General features: G+C 51.4%; 1 protein-coding gene across 2 annotated transcripts in view; it reads right to left on the bottom strand.

Annotated features, from left to right (window-relative positions):
• The window catches only part of BSN (bassoon presynaptic cytomatrix protein), a 463,393-nt gene that overhangs the window by 19,955 nt on the left and 421,775 nt on the right, over positions 1-21,663 (bottom strand). For both annotated transcript variants that reach the window (XM_065551446.1, XM_065551445.1), the window contains exons 7-9: positions 20,559-21,379; positions 19,277-19,376; positions 18,607-18,747 (exon numbers count right to left, since the gene is read on the bottom strand). In XM_065551446.1, coding sequence (XP_065407518.1) covers positions 18,607-18,747; positions 19,277-19,376; positions 20,559-21,379 — 1,062 coding nt within the window. The remainder of the gene's footprint in view (positions 1-18,606; positions 18,748-19,276; positions 19,377-20,558; positions 21,380-21,663) is intronic.

The raw sequence follows: 21,663 nt of genomic DNA, 5'->3' as shown, positions 1-21,663 counted from the left end.
GGAACTAGCCCTACAGGGATCAGTGTTTTTACAGCCCTGGCCTGGACTTGCTTTTTACCCAAACACTCACAAAGTAAATCAACTGAAAAGACTGGGGAGAATTTGCAGAGGCTTCAGCCAGCCCCATGAGGAGAAGGCATGTCCTTCCCCTTCCTTCTATACTCTGGCCCAAGCAGCCACAGGACCAGCCAGGACCTGTTAACCTGCTGCAGTGCCTCCACCTTGCAAGGACTGTGGATAGTGCTTATATTTTTTATTTAGGATGTTGTGTGGGACTGAGTCAAATGCCTTACAGCAGACTAAGCCCATCTGAACATGTCTTAATACAGCACAATGCAAAGGCATTCGTCTAGGAAAAAGAATGCAGGCCATCCCTGCTGGATAGGTGTGACATTCTATACCTTAGGGAAGCGCCCTGTAACCCCCATATTCCTCATTTATATAGAATTGTGATATTGCATATAAAGTATGCCATGTGAGGTATCATGGGAAAGGTTATGATCTGCTGAAACCCACTGTCCCATCTAAATATGTACATCATTAATGCATATGAAGATATGAGAATGTGTTATATGCTGTGGGTTTGGGAAGCACCCAGATACTAATTTTCCAGAGACAATGACAGGGGAAGAGGTAATCAACACCTGGGTGGGTGCTGAACAGACATCACCAGTCATTGTCCAGCAGAGGAGTTACAATTCAATGACTCACTCACAGGAGATACACCAGGATATTGCTTCATCTTGTGACTCAGCAATGACCACCAGACATGCCTGGACTTGTGTTCTCCAAGCACATGGGATTAAGGGTATAAAACAGAACACAGGGGCCCCATGCTTGGCCTTTCTCCTTCCCCCACCTATGCTTCAAGCGACAAGGACACTCAAAAGACTGAAGACTCCAACTGAGGAGACTGGCCCAGGTTTAAGGGACAAACCTGTATATTAAAGACTGCAATATCCAGTGGGGTGAGAGAAACTGCTTAATCTAGATGTTGCCCAGTCTAATAGGGTTGAAAGTTTAGACTGTGTGCTTATATTTTATTTTATTTTATTTTGGTAACTAACTCTGACTTTTTGCCTATCACTTATAATCACTTAAAATCTATCTTTTATAGTCAATATATTTTGTTTAACTCTTTATCTTTACCAGTGAGTTTGCCTGAAGTGTTTGGTAAGAATGTTTGCTCAGGTTTATAAAGGCTGATGTATATCCACTTTCCATTGATGAAGTGGTGAACCAATTAATAAACTTGCACTGCTCGTCTTGAGCAGTGCAAGACGGTATATCCTGAGGTACAAGGCTAGGAATTGGGGGGATTTGGAGGGGTGCCTTTCTCTGTGTGATTCATGAGTGCCTCTGGAAGTATTCATGCAATCTAGCTGGGTGTGGGGCTCCACAGGTGTTTGTGCTGAGTGATCATGTCTGGAGGGGCTTGTTGCTTGTTACTAGCAAAGCATTTTGAGAGACAGCCCAGGCTGGAGAGTTAAGGTGCACAGCAGTTCCACAGTCCCAGGCTGCACCCCAGGGATCCCATCAGTGGTGCAGCGAGTAGGGTGAAATACAGAGATTGTTGTACTGAGCAAGATTTGCACTTCATACACGGGTGTAATGATTTTAAGTGAGGCTTTAAGTGTAGTGGCTAAGGACAGTCAGGAGGAGGCTACCGGTTTGTTATTTTCTGTTCGCTTATTTTGGGAAAGGGAAGTAGGGACAGAAAAGCAGGAAAATGAGTGAAAGCAGTGAAGTTATTGTAAAGTTGGAGCTTTGAGAGAGAGAGAGAGCACCATAAAATATTGGAACTGAAAGAACTGGAGATAAAGGAAAGAGAAAGAGAGCGAAAACACCAACTGGACCTGCTAGAGAAGCAAAAACAGAATCCACCGATGCCAGTGATTCCCATCACTCCAAAAATCCACAATTGGGACCATTTATGTCCTGCATACAATGAGGCAGATGATATTGCTGAATATCTGACTACCTTTGAAAGGCTGTGTGCAGTGCATGAAATCCCTGATGACATGAGAATTCCAACCCTGATTGCAAAATTAACTGGTAAAGCTCTGTGTATTCAATGAAATGCTCATTGAGGATGTTTTGCAAAGGTTTCAGATTACCCCTGAAATGTTTAGAGTTAAATTTAGGAATCTCAAGAGGGATGGATATTGGTATGAGTCATGGGGAATATGTGAACAAAATGAAAGTTATGATGGGGAAAATGGGTGAGGGGCAAAGATATTACAAGCTTTGAAGGAATGTTTGATCTTATTGCTCAAGAGCATTTCCGTGCCTATGGGACAAAAATGTAAAAATCTGTAGATGAGATGGTATCTCTAGCTGATGCCTTTGAACAGACCCAGGCATCTATTGAAAGCAAACCACCAAAAGAGGGGTTTAAACATGGTGGGAAGGGAGGATCCTGTTTTATCCTTATCAAGAAAGAGGGTGGCTGGGAGGCTGAGTACTCACCTCCCCAAAATCATTCCTCTAACCCTCACCCCAAATCTCCTGTAAAAAGAAGATCCCAAAAGGTGCTATTGGTGTAATTCCACCAATATGAGGCATAAATGCCCTGTGCTAGGAGGAAGCAGGCAACCAATAGCTCATGTTAGTTCTGCTGTCCTCAATACAGAACCCCCCAGGGGATTGAAACCTATCTGTAGCGGGGTGAACACCCGCTCCAGCCCTGAAGGGGTTGGAAAAGCCCTGTAGAGGGCTGAGGCTGGGGAGAGGAGCAAAACCCCAGCTGATTGGTGAAGTGGCTGCAGCTGGGGCCACGCCCCAAACAGAGCAATTCGGCCTTATAAGAAGGCCAGGGCAGCCAGAAGCTGAGGAGTCTCACTCTGAATGGAGAGAGAGAGAGAGAGGCCGGTCGGTCGGTCGGTCGGTCTGCCTGCCTGCCTGCCTGCCTGCCTGCTGGGGAACTCACCGGGAACCTAGAGTGAGGCAGGGTTAGGGAAAGCCCTTGGGGGCAGGGAAGCCCTAGGCCAGCAACTCCCCAGGCTGCAGGGCCTGGTCCTAGGCCCACATAGGTATTGGGGTTGCAGAGGGGCAGCCTGAGGGTGGGTAAAGGCAGCCAGTCCTAACCCCTTGTTGCCTGTGATGATTGGCTGCAGTCCGCCCCAGGGTGCAGGGGCTAGATGGTGACTGGCAGTAGCCACGACTGAGGCAATGTGAGGATAGGGGGTGGGGGTTCCCCTGGGTGGGGAGACCAAGAGAGAGAGTGGGGTACTGCCAGGGGGGCAACAACCAAGCCAAGGGCACCGGGGTCTGGGAGGGACACGGGGGGCCAACGACAGGCGGACACCTGGCCTGAAGAGGACGCTCTGACAACTGGTGAGCTAATTCCTGAGATGACCAGCAGGAGGCGCCGCAGGGGTGAGTCTGTGCCTGGTTACACTATCATATTGGTTTTGTGAGATTAGCCTCTGCAGAACCAGATATGGAGCACGTTAAGGTTGTCAGAACTAATGGAAGGGAGTACTTAGGGCAGAAGGATACATGGACCCAGATCTCTCTGGTTAAGCAGAGTGTGGTCCCAAAGGCTAGTATATTACCTGGTGAAATGGCAGAGCTTGTGAGGGTTGGTGAAAGCAGATTCCTTGTACCACTAGCTAAAATCCATGTGGTGTAGGAATATTTGGAAATGTTTTGACTGTGGGGATAATGGAACACCTCCTAGTTGACCTGCTTCTTGGTTATGATTTTTCCACGTAGCTCAGGTTAAAGTATTTGCCTGAAGCAGGAGGGAGTGTTATGCTGGGACCCCCAAAGGAAAGGGTAAGGTCTCAGGAACTGCTGAGAGAATGGGAGAGAGACTCCTTGATTCGTCTGCAGCAGGGGGAAGCCACATGCTTGCAGCTGGGAGGTTGGCTGAGGTTGGCTCCTGCATTTCAGCTGGAGGCAACACCACCTCAGGAAGGGATGGGGGTGTGGTGCCTGCCAGGGAGAGAACTGTCTAGGGCAGTGGTTCCCAAACTTGTTCCACCGCTTGTGCGGGGAAAGCCCCTGGCGAGCTCACCTGGTTTGTTTACCTGCCGCATCCGCAGGTTCGGCCGATCGCGGCTCCCAGTGGCCGTGGTTTGCTGCTCCAGGCCAAGGGGAACCGCTGGAAGCGGCGGCCAGTACGTCCCTCGGCCTGCACCACTTCCAGCAGCTCCCATTGGCCTGGAGCAGCGAAATGCGACCACTGGGAGCTGCGATCAGCCGAACCTGCGGACGTGGCAGGTAAACAAACCGGGCGGGCCCACCAGGGGCTTTCCCCACACAAGCAGTGGAACAAGTTTGGGAACCACTGACCTAGGTTGTTCGCTACCTGCAGGTCACAGCTGAACCAGAGATGGATCCCACTCTAAGGAGCAAAGGGTGATGTGCCCAAGAGGGGAGCCCAGAGAAGGGGGAGGGTGTAACATGTCATTCCACATTCTTTATGAAAATATGCTTATAATATGAATATGATAAAACTGAGATGCTTTATGCAAGGTGGCTCGTAAGATTATTGGAAAGGTTATGATTTACTGAATGTGATTATCCTATTTGGATGCTTGTATAATTTCTGTATTTGAAGTTAGGAATATTGACTATGTATCTGTATTTCAACTATGCTACTTTGGATGATGCCAACTGCTAACACTTCAGGTACAACAATGGAAAAGCCAGACAGGGAGGATGGCCCAACAACAAGGACAATGGACTGTAAAAGAGCTTAGTCTTCCTGTGAATGTGTGGGTCAGCCTGTGAAGAATGGGTACAAGGGCCCTACAGAGGCATGTAACCATGTCACCTGATACTGGAACCCATCTTGAGTTTTGTACTTTTCCACGAGAAACTGGTGGGGAGGGGGAGAGGTTTAAATTAGGAAACAAAGGACTCCTTCCTTATGCAAATCCTATTTAAGGGTTGGGAGTGAGGTCATCAGTTCTCACCTGCTACCCCACCCACGATGACTGCTGGAAACAACTAAGACTGAACAGGGGGAAAGAACTGGGCCCAGGCTGGAAAGGCATCTGGCCTGTGAAAAAGATTATTAGAACCATATTTAGGGTGAGAACTCAAATGTAACTAGGTTCTTTAGTGTATTAAGCTTAGTTTGCGTGCTCTGTTTTATTTTCTTAGTAATCTGCCTTGTTCTGTGTGGACATCTGGGTGCTGTGGCAAGCCTCTTAAGATGAGCCTTCCCAGAGCGGATCACTGTCTTTCTGTGGAAGTGGGTGTGGCCCTGCCTGTGTGCTTGCCTGGAAAAAGTTGGGAAGCCTATTCCACCTAGACCAGGTGAAAAGGGGGCCTAGGGTGGCAGAGTAGTCTGACTCAGCGATCCACAGCCCCATTTGGCCTGGGCGCCCCATACACTTCATGGGGAGAGTTAGGCACTGAAAATGGGATCCACAGAAGCCAGCACACTGAATGGCGAGCCGCCTCAGCTAGCTAATAGGAAATGCTGAGGAGAGGGGTGTGGCCTTGTGATAAATGAAGGGGGGGGGTATTAGCCTTGACGGGGGGGTGGGTGGGAAGTGTGAGTGTGGGCGGGAGAAAGATTACTGCGTGACACTAGAGCACAGGTGTCAGCTATCCACCAATCCCTGGTGGACCCCAAATTCATCACCCAGAGGCCCAAGTGACAGTGCAACCCTTTAAGGCCAACTCTTTTAACTCGCCTACAGCCAAGTTGCCTGTCCAGTACAAGGGCTGGTCAGGAATATGGACTATGACGATTATCCCATTCCCATGCTGCTGGGAGAAGACTTAGCCAACCAACTGAGGCTAACAAAAAGGGTGGGGATGGTCACCCACAGCCAGGTTAAACTGGCCTCCACACCTAACTCCATTCCTGAGCCTCCAAAGGTGGTGAAACCAGACCCCAGACCAGAGTCTATGACAGTGGTTGTAGATCCAGTTCCTGAGACCCAGCTCAAGGATCAGAACTGGTGGAGCCGTCAGCACCAGAGCCTGTGCTTGCAACCGCACCAGAGTCAGGGGAGCCAACACCAAAGGGTGCCATAGAGCCTGCACCTGCAGCAGCTGCTAAACCAGCGCAAGAAGCTCAACTGGAGCCTGAAATACAACCTAGTGCACCAGTGGAAAGCGGCTCAGTCGATGGGGGTGTCTCCATCACAGGCATTGCTTCCAGTAGCACCAAGCCCAATCCACAACCCAGCGAGGGAAAAACGGTTATTCACCTTTTTGTAACTGTTGTTCTTCGAGATGTGTTGTTCATGTCCATTCCAAGCAGGTGTGTGTGCGCTGCGTGCACACCAGCCGGAAGATTTTACTATAGCAGCGTCCGTAGGGTCGGCTTCAGCACCCCCTGGAGTGGCGCCTTCATGGCGCTGTATATAGGGGCCAGCCGACCCTCCACCCCCGCAGTTCCTTCTTGCTGACACTCCGACAGAGGGGCAGGAGGGTGGGTATTGGAATGGACATGAACAACACATCTCAAAGAACAACAGTTACAAAAAGGCGAGTAACCGTTTTTTTCTTCGAGTGATTGTTCATGTCCATTCCAAGCAGGTGACTCACAAGCCTGAACCTAGGCGGTGGGGTCGGAGGTCACTGCAGACTGGAGTACTGCGCGGCCAAAGGCTGCATCATCTCTGGCCTGGTGCGTGATGGCATAGTGTGCCGTAAAAGTGTGGATTGAGGACCACGTGGCCGCTCTACAAATTTCCTGCATCAGGACCTGGGCCAGGAACGCAGCAGAAGAGGCCTGTGCTCTTGTGGAGTGGGCCGTGATAGGCGGGGCTGGAATGTTAGCCCGACTGTAGCATTCCCGGATGCAGGTTTAGATCCAAGAGGAGATCCGCTGTGAAGAGACCGGGAGCCCCTTCATCCTGTCGGCCACGGCAACAAAAAGTTGGGTTGATTTCCTGAAGCGTCTTGTCCTTTCAATGTAGAACGCGAGGGCCCTGTGAACGTCTAGGGAATGCAGCCTACGCTCCTTAGCCGAGGAGTGCGGTTTCGGATAGAACACCGGGAGAAAAATGTCTTGATCCATGTGAAATGGGGAAACCACCTTAGGAAGGAACGCTGGGTGCGGCCTGAGTTGGACCTTGTCTTTGTGGAAGACGGTGTATGGAGGTTCAGATGTCAGTGCTCTGAGTTCCGACACCCTCCGGGCTGATGTGATCGCCACTAAGAATGTGACCTTATATGAAAGATCTAACAGCGAGCATGACACCAGCGGCTCGAAGGGGGGCCCTGTGAGGACAGACAGGACCAAATTGAGGTCCCAAGCACGGACAGGTTGACGAATGTGCGGGACAAACCCTTGAGGAAGTGACCAATGAGTGGGTCCGCAAACACTGAGGTACCTCCCGCTCCAGGGTGGAATGCCGAGATTGCAGCAAGGTGTACTCAAACCGAAGACAGGGAGAGTCCCAGGTGTCTCAGATGTAGCAAATAGTCCAATATGAGAGGGACTGGGGTGAGCAAGGGAGACTGACCCCGTTGTGTGGCCCAGAGGGAGAAGCGCTTCCACTTGGCCAAGTATGTGGTCCTTGTTGAGGGCTTCCTGCTACCGAGAAGGACTTGCCTGACCTGGTGCGAGCATTGCATCTCCACGGGATTTAGCCATGGAGCATCCAGGCTGTGAGGTGGAGCGACTCCAGGTTCGGGTGACGCAGGTGACCCCAATCCTGTGTGATCAAGTCCGGGAGTAGGGGCAACCTGAGGGGTACCCGTGTAGACATATGCAGGAGCAACGTGTCCCAGTGCTGGCACAGCCATGCTGGCGCTATCAGGATGACACGAGCATGATCTCTGCGGGCCTTGAGGATTACTCTGAACCATAGGAATCGGGGGGGGGGGGGGGGAGGAGGTGTAAAATAGCCCATCTGCCCAAGAAAGGAGGAAGGCATCCGTTAGAGACCCCGGATTGCGTCCCATGAGGGAGCAGAATTGGCGACACTTCCTGTTCTCTCTGGAGGCAAACAGGTCCATCTGGGGATGACCCCAGAGCCGGAAAATTGAGAGTACTATATCCCAGCGGATAGACCACTCATGACCTTGGAACAAGTGGCTGAGGGCGTCCGCAAGCCCGTTCTGCGTCCCCGGGAGGTAGGATGCTGTCAGGTGAATTACGTTCTGCACGCAAAAGTCCCATAATGCGAGGGCTTCCCGGCACAGGGGAGAGGAGCGAGCACCACCCTGTTTGTTGATATAGAACAACATCGGAGTGTTGTCCGTGAGGACAGAAACGCACCTGCCCGCCAGCTGGGATTTGAAGGCTACGTATGCGAGGTGCACCGTTCATAATTCCCTGACATTGATATGTAACGAAAGGTCTTCCCATGACCAGGCCTTGGGTCCTGAGGTCGCCCAGATGTGCACCCTATCCCACATCCGATGCGTCCGTTACCAGGGATAGGGAGGGCTCGGGGCTGAGGAAAGGCACTCCCGTGCAGACCTCCTGTGGGTCGAGCCACCATTGGAGGGAGTCCAACACTGGCTGAGGTAGCGTCACCACTGATTCTAGGGATTCCCTGACCGGCCGATACACCCCTGCCAACCAGGACTGGAGCGGACACAGTCTGAGTCTGGCGTGGCTCACCACATAGGTACATGCCGCCATGTGCCCTAGCAACTTGAGGCAATTTCTTGCTGTGGTGGTCGGGTAACGTTGGAGGCTGAGAATAATGTTGGATATAGTCTGGAACCTGGCCTCTGAGAGGTATGCTCTGGTGTGTCGAGTCCAGAACCGCCCCTATACATTCGATTCTTTGGGTTGGAGAAAGTGTGGACTTGGCCTCGTTCAGTAAGAGGCTGAGCTTGAGGAAGGTCTGCCTGATGAAGACCACCTGAGCCTCCACCTGTGCCTTGGCACGGCCCTTGATGAGCCAGTCGGCCAGGTAGGGAAACACCTGAATACCCTGCTTGCGCAGGAAGGCTACCACTACTGCCATGCACTTTGTGAAGACCCTTGGGGCTGCTGACTGTCCAAAAGGAAGAACCGTAAACTATAGATGGGTGTTACCTCAGATTTGTCGTGGGCAACGCCTGTGCTGAGGGATTATTGCAATGTGAAAGTATGCGTCCTTTAAGTCGAGGGCGGCATACCAGTCTCCTGGATCCGTGGAAGGGTATGATGGAGGACAGGGAGACCATGAGGAACTTGAGCTTCTTTACAAACTTGTTGAGACGCCGCAAGTCCAAAATAAGTCTGAGGCCCCCTTTCACTTTCGGTATTAGGAAATAGCGGGAATAGAAGCCCCTGCCCCTGAGCTCCTGAGGAACCTCCTCTACTGCCCCTGCTGCGAGGAGGGACTGCACTTCCTGAATTAGAAGTTGCTCGTGAGAGGGGTCCCTGAAGAGGGACAGGGAGCGGGGGCTGGTGGGGCAGGAGGGAGGAGAACTGGATAGAATATCCCCTCTCTACCGTGAAAAGCACCCAACTGTCCGATGTGATCCAGGCCCACGCACGATAGAAGGGGGACAGACGTGATGAAAAGGTAAGGTAGGATCCAGAGTTCTGACCGGTAGGTCGTCCTCGACCAGGCCATCAAAATGGTGGTCTAGGCCCCTGTGGAGGCCTTGGTTGGGCAGATGACTGGCCGGAGGGCTGCTGTTGTTGCCTCCTTCTGCCTGTCCTTGCCCTTCTGCGCAATGCGTCTGCGCGATTTTGAGGCTGGTACGTCTGTGGGGCCTGTGGCGGCCTGAACTGCCTACGCTGAGTGACCGGGGTGTGTAGGCCTAGTGAGCGAAGGGTAGCCTGTGAATCCTTTAGGCTATGTAGCCTCTTATCCGTCTTCTCTGAGAAGAGCATGGGCCCTTCGAAGGGGAGGTCTTGGATTGTCTGTTGGACCTCATGTGGGAGGCCTGAAACTTGAAGCCAGGCTCCCTGCCTCATGACCAGACCAGTCGCCAGCGTGCGCAAGGCTGAATTGGCCACGTCCAGGGCTGCCTGGAGGGAAGCTCGGGTAATCAATTTTCCCTCCTCGACCAGGGCTGAAAACTCGGTTCGCGATTCCTGGGGAAGGAGTTCCACGAACCTAGAAAACCCAAACCCGTGTTGTGTCCATACCGGCTCACTATGGCCTGCTGATTGCAGTTGCGCATAGCCAGACCCCCTGTCAAATACACCTTTCGCCCGAACAGGTCCAACCTCTTGGCCTCTCTATTTTTTTGGTGTAGCTCCCTGGAACCTTTGGCGTTCCCTCTGGTTGGCTGCATCTACTACTAGGGAGTTCGGGGGAGGGTGTGTATAAAGATGTTCATAGCCCTTGGATGGAACAAAATATCGCCTCTCAGCCCTTTCAGCCATGGGGGCCAATGAGGCTGGTGTCTGCCACAAAGTGCAGGTTGTCTGCAATGGTCTTTATGAGAGGCAGGGCCACCCTGGATGGGCCCGACGGGGTCAGGATGTCCGCCACTGGATCAGTATCCAACTCTATCTCCTCCATTTGGATTGAGAGGCTCTGGGCTACTCGAGTAAGCTGTTGGAGGATCCTATTGTCCTCTAGAGCCGGTGCCGCTGACGTTCCCACCGCTGACGTTCCCGCCACTGCCTCATCCAGCGACAAAGAGGAGGAGATCCCCTGAAGAGGGCCTTCTTCTATACCCTCTACCTCTACCAGGGCCTGCGGCACACGGTACTCAGGCTGCGCAGCCGGTGCGGGTTCAGGATGCGGCACCATGGCCGGTACCGGGGTCGACACCAAGCGACGAGGCGTGCTGGGTGGTGCCTGTGGTGTTGGGAGCATGGTCCCTGCCAGTGCCTGACTAGGCGGTGCCATGTCCCGTTGTGGCACACTCCTGTCAGACGGCGGTGCCAGTGGTGGGGATATCAGCGGCAGGGCCACCGACGTCGAGGAGACCGATGCGGCCCGTGAGTGGGGTCCATACGCCTGACCCACTGACTTGTGGTAGGCCCATGGCGTCCAGAACGGCTACTGGGGGGCGGGGGTTGCCACTGTTGCTGCCACTGCGGCAGGTAAGGCTGGGCACTCGCACGCGAGGACGATCGTCTGCTCCTTGATCTATTGGAGCGGTACAAGTCCGCCTCCGAGTCAGAGGTCTCAGAGTACAAGAACATAGGAGGGGCGGTACCCACTGTCGCTGGGGACCGGTGCCGCCGGACCAGAGAAAGTTCCCTCTGTGCTGGTGCTGCTGGGGGAGCGTGGTGATAGCATTGCCGGTTTGCCCCGAGATTGTAACTGGGGTCAAGCGGAATCCGGAGGTTCTCTCTACCGGTGCGGCAACACCGGCACCAGGAGGCTCAAGAGGTCTGAGGCAGCCTCAAACGCCTCTGGCGTCGATGGGAGGCGCACTTCCTCTATAATGTCTGGGGATCTAGGCCTGTCCGGACTCAACCGTACCCTCTCCGGGGCGGGAGTCAACGGGATTGCAGAATGGGTCTGCGGCGCGGCCTGTCCGCAGCACTCGTGTATGGCGCCGGCCCCTTAGGGTCCTGGTGGGGGGGAATGTTCTCTCACCGGCCTCTTCTTTTTAACTGGCACTGGCGATGGTGAGCGATGTCTCACCGAGGCCGATTTCTTGTGCGCCAGCTCTCTCCGGTGCCGGGGTTTGGAGGCTTTGGCCTCATGACTTAACGCCGGTGCCGGGGCACTGCGCACCGAGGATGAAGTGCTGGGTGCCGGATTGGCAGGCCCAGGGTCCGATTGTGGCCGCAGGGCTACTTCCATTAGGAGTCTCTGCTCTCTATCTTTGAGAGTCCTGAGGCGAAATGCCCTGCAGATACTGCACCTGTCTCTTTGGTGGCTCTCCCCGAGGCACCTTAAGCACGAAGAGTGTGGGTCACTCTTAAACATGAATTTCCCGCAGTCCCTGCAGAGTTTGAACCCTGGGGACCCGGACATGCCTCAGTGGGGCGATGAAAATGTTGGGGGGGGGGAACCCCCCCCAAACAACTAACTAACTATTTACAACTAAGATGGAACACTGCCATGATTGCTGAAGAGCAAGCGAAGTTCCAGCTAGCCGTCACCGGCAGTAAGAAGGAACTGAAGGGGTGGAGGGTCGGCTGGCCCCTATATACAGCGCCATGAAGATCCCACTCCAGGGGGCACCGAAGCCAACCCTACGGACGCTGCTATAGTAAAATCTTCCGGCTGGTGTGCACGCAGCGCGCACACACCTGCTTGGAATGGACATGAACAATCACGCGAAGAACGAATGTCTCCAGCATCAAGGGAGCAATTCCAGGCAGAGCAGGAAGCGGATGAGAGACTCAAGTGACCTTGGACAGCAGCACGGAACGACCCACCAGCTCTTCTAATAGGTCCAGGTTTGTTGTAAAAGGAGGAGTCTTGTAAAAGGAAACCCTTTCTGGTGGGCACAGGGAGGACTGGCTTCCTCAGAGACAGTTGGTAGTTCCAACTAAGTATAGGGAAAAGCTCTTAAGCTTAGCCCACGATCACCCTAGTGGCCATGCTGGGGTGAATAGGACCAAAGACCGTTTGGAAAAGTCATTCCACTGGGAGGGAATGGGCAAAGATGTTTCTACCTATGTCCAGTCTTGTGAGGTATGCCAGAGGGTGGGAAAGCCCCAAGACCAGGTCAAGGCCCCTCTCCAGCCGTTCCCCATAATTGAGGTTCCATTTCAGCACGTAGCTGTGGATATTCTGGGTCCTTTCCCTAAGAAGACACCCAGAGGAAAGCTGTACATACTGACTGTGATGTTGCACTCCATATGTTTATGGAAATATGCTTATAAGTATAAATATAACCTAATTGGATTATGCTTTGTGCTAGATATGCCATGTAACATATCTTTGCAAAGGTTATGATCTACTGAATATATTCATCCTATTTGTATGCATGTATGATTTGTATATCTGAAGTTATGAGCATTGGCTCTATGCTTGTATTTGAAGTGTTTGCTGTAGGAAACTACATTAGCCTTTTTCCAGTCATCCGGGACCTCGCCCGATCACCATGCGTTTCCCAATTTGTAATGTGTGGGCATCAGATCTGGACAGGTCAGGCTTAACAAAGCTCTGGCTGGGATGATTTAGTTGGGGATTACGTCCTGCTTTGAGCAGGGGGGTGGACTAGATGACCTCCTGAGGTCCCTTCCAACCCTATGATTCTATGAAACACATAAGGGAGGTTTGGCCAATATATTGTGAAGGGGCTATTCAAGTAATTGGGAGTAATTAACTAACAATGGAATTTGGGAGACGTAAATCCACATCTGAGCTTTCCTGGGAACGTTCAAACTAACATGTGAACAATGTCATCGACATGAATGCTTCAGCTTTTTGCAGGGGCATGTGACTTGCCCAGTTGGCTACAAACTCCATTTTGTTGCTGTGATTTTTGCACAGAAGAACAAAGGGGTTTCTGCCCACAAGAGAGAATATAAAAGGCCATGGAAGCCTCTTCACTTTTGTCTTCAGCTGGCTCAAGAGATGGCCTCTCCACTCCAAAGAGATGCCTGAAAGAAACTGGAACAAAGAACTCTAACTACGGAGATGTGAGTGATTGCTGGACCTAGACCATAAACTACAATGTTGGTCTTAAAAGTATTGTACCTGAGATAACATCTAACATGAGAAGTTAGTATTTGTAACTAGATCCTTAGTGTATTAAGTTAGCCTTGCGTGTTTTACTTTATTTTGCTTAGTAACTTACTTTGTTCTGTCTGTTATTACTTGGAACCACTTAAATCCTACTTTTTATCCTTAATAAAATCACTTTTGCTTATTAATTAACCGAGAATAAGCAATTAATATCTGGGGGAGCAAACAGCTATCAGTGTAATAGAGGGCGGACAATTTGAGTAAGAGTAAAACGGATTTATTTGGGGTTTGGATCCCATTGGGAGCTGGGTGTCTGGGTGCTAGAGACAGGAGCACTTGCTAAGCTGTTTTCAGTTAAGTCTGCAGGTTTGGGGGTGTGGGTCAGACTCAGGGCCTGTGTCACAGCAGATTAGAGTATCTGGCTCAAGACAGGGTTCTGGAGTCCCAAGCAGGCAGGGAAAACAGGCTCAGAGTTAGTTACAGAACACAGGTGACAGTCCCAAGGGGGTCTTTGTGATCAAACCCATCACACCGTGAGTTTCAAATGAAGCTCAAAGAAGCAGAAGCAGCCAGGGAGGAAGCTGCTCACAAAAGAGCCATGGAGTTAAGACAAAGAGCTTGAAGCCCAGCAAGGTGCTCAGGAGGAGAAGGAAAGAGAGAGGCAGCTAGCCCTGGAATTAAAAGACAGAGAAATACAGGCCCAGATTGAGACCCAGAAGCATGAACTGGCTGTAATGGAGTGAAAGAGACAAAACGCTTCAGCAGCTGGCTCCACTTCCCCAAAAATCCACAAATGGGAGCGGTTATGTCCACAGTATGATGAATCCAGTGATATTGCTGAATATTTCATCACCTTTGAGAGACTGTGCACTCTCCATGCGATTCCTGGAGATCAAAAAATGACTACTTTAGTTGCAAAATTGACTGAGAGCTCTGGACATATTCAATAAGATGCCTATTGATGCTTCAAACTATGATAAATGTAAGGAACTGGTTTTAAAACAGTTTCAGACTTCACCTGAAACCTACAGGGTTAAATTCAGGAGTCTTAAGAGGGGATCTGGATTGACTAATGTGGCTTATGTAAATGAAATGAGAGATTTGTTGGACAAGTGGGTGAGGGGAAAAGGCATTACAAGCCTGGAAGAAATGTGTGATTTAGTTACTCAGGAACAGTTCCTGAATATGTGGAGTGATGATGTAAAACAGTATTTGTGGGACAAAAAGGTGAATGCAGTGGGGGAATTAGCTGGGTTTGCAGACTCTTACGAGCAGTCACAAGCTGCAATTAAACATAAACCAATGGAAGAAGGATACAGGGTTGGTGGAAAGCAGAATCACCGTTTTACCCCTGGGGAAAAAGGAGGCTGGGCATTCATCTCCCCATACCCCTCTTACTTGTCCCAAGTCTCCTGTACAAGCAGAGGAGCCCCAAAAGTGCTATCATTGTAAGTCCACTGAGCACCTGAGGAATAAATGTCCTTGGCTGAGCGGAAACAGGCAGCAGGTAACATAGAATCATAGAATATCAGGGTTGGAAGGGACCTCAGGAGGTCATCTAGTCTAACTCTCTGCCTTGGACACCAGGTGGGTCAAGGAACTATCAATCCCCTACAGGCTAAGGTAAATGCTATCCAAAATTGGCCTGTCCCTCAGTCAAAGAAGCAGGTCCAATCCTTCTTGGGCTTGGCCAGGTATTACAGATGATTTGTACCACACTACAGCCAAACTGCCACCCCACTGACCAACCTAACCAGGAAAAAACAGCCAAATGCAGTTCAGTGGACTGAGAAGTGTCAGAAAGCCTTTAAGCAGCCCTTACGTCTGACCCTGGACTAAGGGCCCCAGACTTTGACCAACCTTTTGTTGTAACCACAGATGTGTCGAGCATGGTGTAGGAACTGTTTTAATGCAGGAAGGACCAGATCAACAATTCCATCCTGTCGTGTTTCTCAGCAATAAACTTTCTGAGAGGGAAAGCCACTCATCAGTCTCAGAAAAAGAATGTTACGCCATTGTGTATGCTCTGGAGAAGCTACGCCCATACATTTGGGGATGGCGTTTCCACCTGCAGACTGACCGTGCTGCACTGAAGTGGCCTCACACAGTCAAGGAGATGAACAAAAAACCTTCAGTGGAGTTTAGCTCTTCAAGACTTTGATTTTGAAATACAACACATTTCAGGAGCCTCTAACAAAGTGGTTGATGCACTCTCCGGGGAAGGTTTCCCAGAATCATCTGAGTAAAAATGTCCCTGTATTCTGTCACTGTAGTCCTTAAAATGTGGAAAATACTGTTTAGTTCTTCATGTAATTAGTAGTAAAATTAGAGGTGCATATATCTTATTAAGTCTGTTTTCCTAAGCCTCCAGAAAGAAATCCCAGCCCTGTGGACCTGACCTGAACCAGGCTGTCCAACACCGTCTGTGATTTGGGGGTAGCGTGATAAATGGGGGGGGGGGGTGATAAATGAAGTGGTGGGGTAGCTCTCTTTTATGGACATCCAGTCATCCAGTAGCTACAAAACCCCTCTTAGTAACTGTTCTCTAATTGTTCTGCTCTTCCTGTAAAGGGTTAAAGTCTCACTGCTATGCATAGGTAAAAGGAAGGTACCTGGCCAAAAGAGCCTATAGGGAGGCTAGAACTTTCTAAAATTGAAAAAAGACTCCCCTTTTGTCTGTCTGTTGTTCTCCCAGGGAGAGGCGGACAGGGCATAGCTATGCTATAAGAAGCTTGGGCCAGATATGAAAAATCATCAGTATCATACCTAGAAACTAATCATTTAAAACCCCAGATATGTAAGTAGATCAGGAAATGTCTAGGAAGACGTCATTAGGTTTATCCCTTTTATTTTGTTAGGGCTTGTGGATTCCTCTGTGCTAACCCCAGGTGCTTTTGTTTTGCTTGTAACCTTTAAGCTGGACCTCAAGAAAGCTATTCTTGGTGCTTAATTCTTGTAGTTGCTCTTCTAAACTCTAGCAATAGCCTGAGTTCCCAGATGTATTTTCTTTCTTTTTTTATTAATAAATTTTACCTTTTTTAAGAACAGAATTGGATTTTTGTCTGAAGAGGTTTGTGCACATTGTTTAATTAGCTGGTGCCAATAGCTGATTTCCCTTTCCCCCCCCCTTCTTTCTGTGTGTGCGTGTGTGTGAAAGGTCTTGAGGGTACCTCACAGGAAGGAATTCCAAAGTGCACCTTCCTGGGCTCTCAAAGGGATTCTGCACTTGGCAGCATCTACCAATCCAAGGTCAGAGAAAAGCTGTAACCTTGGGAGTTTAATACAAGCCTGGAGTGGCCAGTATTAATTTTTAGAATCCTTGCGGGCCCCACTTCCCCACTCAAAGTGCCAGAGTGGGGAATTAGCCTTGACAGGCCTAAGCCCCGCTCTTTAAAGGGGCTTAGGGAGGCACAATCCCAGCTGAGGACCTTCTGCTAGACTCAGGCATCAGCGGTCAGCGCAGCCTTTCCTGGCACAAATGCAGCAGGAGGAGCTGGGTATCCATTGCTGAGTTCTGGCCTGGTCTGTCTGGCAGGGCAGCAGGCCTGCTGTCCCACTGGCTGGTGGGGGGCTCTGAAGGGAGAATGCAGTCAGATTGGGCACAAGTCCCCAAAGTGCCACCTACCTATTTCTCAGCATGAGCAGGGACTTCATTAGCAATCCCCCAGCAGATCCTTCGATCAGATTCTCACTAAGTAGATTCCCCTGTGGCTCTGGTCTCTTCCACCCCCCTCACTCGAGTCAAGTTCAATCCTGCCCCATTTTCCCGATCTTGTCCTTCCCATCTAATTTACTCCCGGCCGCCAGACACTCAGCACAGTGAGAGCCAGCAGCGACTCTTGTGACAGTCTGTCCCCCTATGTTCACCCTTTTTAAAGACTATGATAAATTTTGTAAAAAGTATGCCTTGTGAGGTATCCTTTGAAAACTCATACTTTGATCATTATTGTCTTGGAAAAGTGTGTGTCACAACATTGTATGTAAGTTATGAGATTCTACTGTATGATGTTTTTGAGACATTCCAAGTCTGGAAAAACCACCACAAACCAGTTCCTCAGAGACAAATGGCAAACTGATGCCTCAGCCAGATGTCAACAGAATCAAATGGACCATCACCTGGCTAAGTGGCCATTCTTTAGCAAGAAAGAGGATGTGGGTAAAAATTTACATTTTGACAAAGGAACAGCTTGAGATTCCTGCCCAAACAAACTTTGTCGCCTGAACCTCAGCTGGAGGTGGTTTTCAAAAAAACAAAAAAAACAAAAAAGAGAGAGCTATAAGAAAGGGGAATGGACACCTCAAAATACTTCTTCCTTTCTCTCTGCTCATGGCATCAGCAACAGTTGAAAGACAGGGAAAGTAACACTGAACTGGAGGAGGGATCCTCTGAGGTCCTATTGTAATTTTTGCACAAAAAATACGCTAGCGTCTTCACTGGAAATCCAGATTTTGCACTGAAACTCAGCAGTTTCAGCACAAAAATAAAACCACCCCAACGAGGTTTTTTTTGCGCTGATTCTTTTGCGCTGATGTGCCAGTGAAGACTCTTGATTACTTTTACTGGTCTAATTGCCCTGTCCCACAATGCAGAGTGGGAGTGGCTGATCTTTGAAACTCAGCAGTCCTGCCTGCACGTAGGCGCCCCTCCCCTTTAGCTCCGTTCTGACAGCTGGTGCTGTCACTGCTCTGGAACACAAAACAAATCATTATTGTGGAATGCTCCTACTGCCTCCCACAATGCAAACAGAGGCAGGCAGACAGAATGTGTTGTGCAGAGTCAGGGAGGGAGGCGGGGGCAGGGGTTGGGGTCTCTTCCTCCCCTTCTCTCCCTCCTCCCCCCCCCCCCGCGTTAGGACTGGTTGCTTCCAGCGACTGTCACACACACACACACACACACACACACACACCCCTGCCACAATAATGATTTGCTTTGTATCCCAGTGCAGTGCATAGTGGGATAGCTACCACAGTGCACTCCTCTCATCTGCAATGCAAGTGCTGAATATGTAAACACACTCTGACACCTGTGGAAAACAATGTGAACACAAACCAGTGCTTTTCTTTTAGTGCTTTTCTATCTCCGACAAAACTGTCAGCAAAAAAACCTCTGCAAGTGTAGACATAGCCTTACCTTCTGTCAGTTTGCCTGCTTGTTCTGCAGCTCCTCCTGGCAGGATTTTGGAGAACACACTCTCTCCATCCACCCCGGGCTGTCCAGCTGCTGCCCCAGTGGGTGGGGGAGCCCCTGCTGGCTTCTGACCCACTTTAATACCTGCCAGGGAATATATAGAGCCATAGTAAGGAGGAGAACCCAGCCACAGCCCCTCCCCGGCACGGGCAGCACCTATGTGACTTATTAGAGCTGGGGCCAGAGCCCAGGTGCTTTCAGCTGCCAGGAGGCTGTGGCATGACTGGTACAGATTAGGGCAGGCTGCTTTTGGGCACCTTCTGCACATCTGCTTCCCTGACTGGGGGATGCCAACCCACCCTGGGTCAGTGCTGACCCCTCTCCTGCCCTGAGGACCATGACCGCCCAGTGCTAGGCTGGGGATCTGGCCCCATTCCATAGTCTGCCAAGGGCGGGATGCATTTATTTCCAGGCCCTGAGTGATCTCAGCCTCTGAATGCTGTGACGTGCTAGGGAGGGATAAAAGTGGATCTTCTCTTTGGAGAGATCAGGCAGTCATGGCCCTAGCGGAAACAGCTGGTGCCTGGTTGCTCCTTCAGTGCCAAGGGCACTGCCAGCCAGCATGGGCGCAGGTGGCCTGGCAGGGCCCAATGTGTCGATCTGGCTCACTGACCTGCTGCAGTCGTTCCCAGTGGCTGTGCTTGGGGCGCTCTCCTGTGCGGTGGTGGCACTTTTGTGGTGGGTTTGGGCATATCCACCTGATCCGCTTTTGGCTGTAACATGAAATGCATATTTCAGAATTCCCCTGGTCTCTCTGTGCGTGGGTGGGCAGGTGAATAGGGCATGGGGCTGGCAGAACAGCAGTCCCAGGGGCATGGGGCACATCAGTAAGCGCTGGCAGAAAATCCAGCCCTCGCACCAGGCCAAAGACTATATCAACCCAGGATCACGCATGTTGCCTCCTGGGAAACCCAGCCAGACACCCCCCAGCTCCCAGCCACACACATGCACGTCGCCTCCCACACACAAAGGCCTGCCTTGCAAGCCAGTCTGGCTCCCCAAGGCAATCACCCAGCCTCTATCATCCCTCGCAATTCACAGCTGACGCCACCCAGTCAGCTGGTCCCTCCTCTGCACTTCCTCAGAGGGCAGGTGCAGGGCCTGGCTCAGGAGGTAGCTGGTCGGGGGGGAGGCCTATGCACCAGTCTGGGGACATGGATTGTCTGCCCAGCTCCCCAATCTCATCTCCTCCCCCACCCCCTACCCCAAATCCTTGCTTCCTTCATATGGCCCCTCCCATCTGTTCTCTCTCCTGATCCCCACATTCCCCACTCCCTCCTCCCTGGCTCCCGCCAGCCCTCCGATCTTCCCCAGTCTCATCTCTCCCTTATGCCCTCCATGCTCAGCTGGCGGCGCTGGAGAATGGAAATAGCTGGCAGACCTGAGCAGTGCCATTGGCTCACTGTGCTGTAAGGCAGTTGGCTTGTCCTGGCCAAGTGGGGGGAGGGGAGGCGGTAGCTCTGGGTGTGTTTGACTGGACAACTGGAGCCTGAAGTCAGGCAATAAAGGGTGAAATGGAGGGATTTTATTCCTGCTCTTAGTGCTGATCTTGGCATAGCCTCAGCTCTGCCGCTTCCCTGAGATCTCCATAATTTAACTCCTTTCCTGCTGTGGCACATCCTAGTTGTCTCTTGTGCGACAGAACACATCAGCTACCTAGCAGTCGGGGGCCCTCCTCACTGCACGATGTACTCCTCTGTGCTGCTGTGGACTGGGGGAGCTCATGACTGTGCACGGCCTGTGCCTTGGGATGCACCAGGGGCTCCCAGCCTCTGCCTCCTTCCTGTGCAACCAGATCCTCCCAGAGTGCCATCCCCAGTGCTGCAGGACAAACCATCAGCCAGGCACCTGCTGTGTAAGTGATGAACCAATGGCCAAAGAGCATGTGCACTTACTAGCCCTACTTGGTGACTGCCTGGCTGTGCAGGGAGGGTTGACTGGGGCTTCCCGACATGCTGGGATTGGATGGGTTGTTGTTGCGGTGGCCGAGAAGAGGGTAGTCCTTGAGCCCCTGGCTGCTGCTGCAGCCTAGCTTGCTGCTGCTGCTGCTCCTTCTGTGGCTGAGGAGGTTGCTGCAAAGGGCCTGCTTGTTGCTGTGGAGACTGCCTGGCTGATGGCTGCTGCTGCCTGGATGGCGGCTGCTGTTGCCCGGATTGCTGCTGTCTTGTTTGCGGCTGCTGCTGAGAATGGTGCAGCAAGGGCTCTCCTTTCGGCTGTTGGGGCAGTGGCCCTTGCTCCGCTTGCCGTTGGGATTTCTGGGACTCTGAGGTATGGTGGTAGCTGGACGGCTGCTGGGACTGCTGCGAGTACTCTGCTGAGCTGGAGGGGAAAGCTGTCTGGGCTCTCATGTCTGACTGCTGAGCCTTCTTCTGGGCAGATGGCTGCATGTGTGTGCGGGCTTCATGACGGCCCTGGTCTCGGGCATGCTGCTTGGATGTCCTCCTGGCCTGTTCATCACTCGGGTGGCGGGAAGAGGCTGAGTGCCTTCCATGCTCTCCATGGTGCCGGTGGTCTTTGGAAGAAGAGTGACGTGCCTGAGAATAGTCATCGTGCTGCCACAGGTCTTCATTTGGAGGCTCATCGTAATCATGAAAGGAGTGTTTGATGGGAGGTCTCTTCTGGGAGGAGAAGTGGCCAGTGTAGTGCCTTACCCGCTCTGAGCGAGCTTCCCTGGGCTTATCAAACCAGTCTGTCTCCTCCTGACCCAAATGATAGGCTTCAGAAACCAAACACAGAGCACAGTCAGTCTCTCGGTCCCGAGGTGGGAGCATACCCCACACGGAAGCCATGCAATGAGATAAAAGAATGCAAGCAGCTTATCACATGCATCTGGGACACATCATAGACCCCTCCCCAACAAATACAACACATCGTTACATGCAGCAGGCACTGAACACTAACATGCTACCACCAGACACCCGGAACATGCAGTGGAACAAGGGAGAAAGGCACATGGTACGCAAACGCAGGCTGTGAGACTGTCTTTGCAAATGACCCGTA

The sequence above is a fragment of the Chrysemys picta genome, chromosome 7 (genome assembly GCF_011386835.1).
Source record: "Chrysemys picta bellii isolate R12L10 chromosome 7, ASM1138683v2, whole genome shotgun sequence".
NCBI classification, from domain to species: Eukaryota; Metazoa; Chordata; order Testudines; family Emydidae; genus Chrysemys; species Chrysemys picta.
This window is presented reverse-complemented; position numbering and strand designations above follow the sequence as displayed.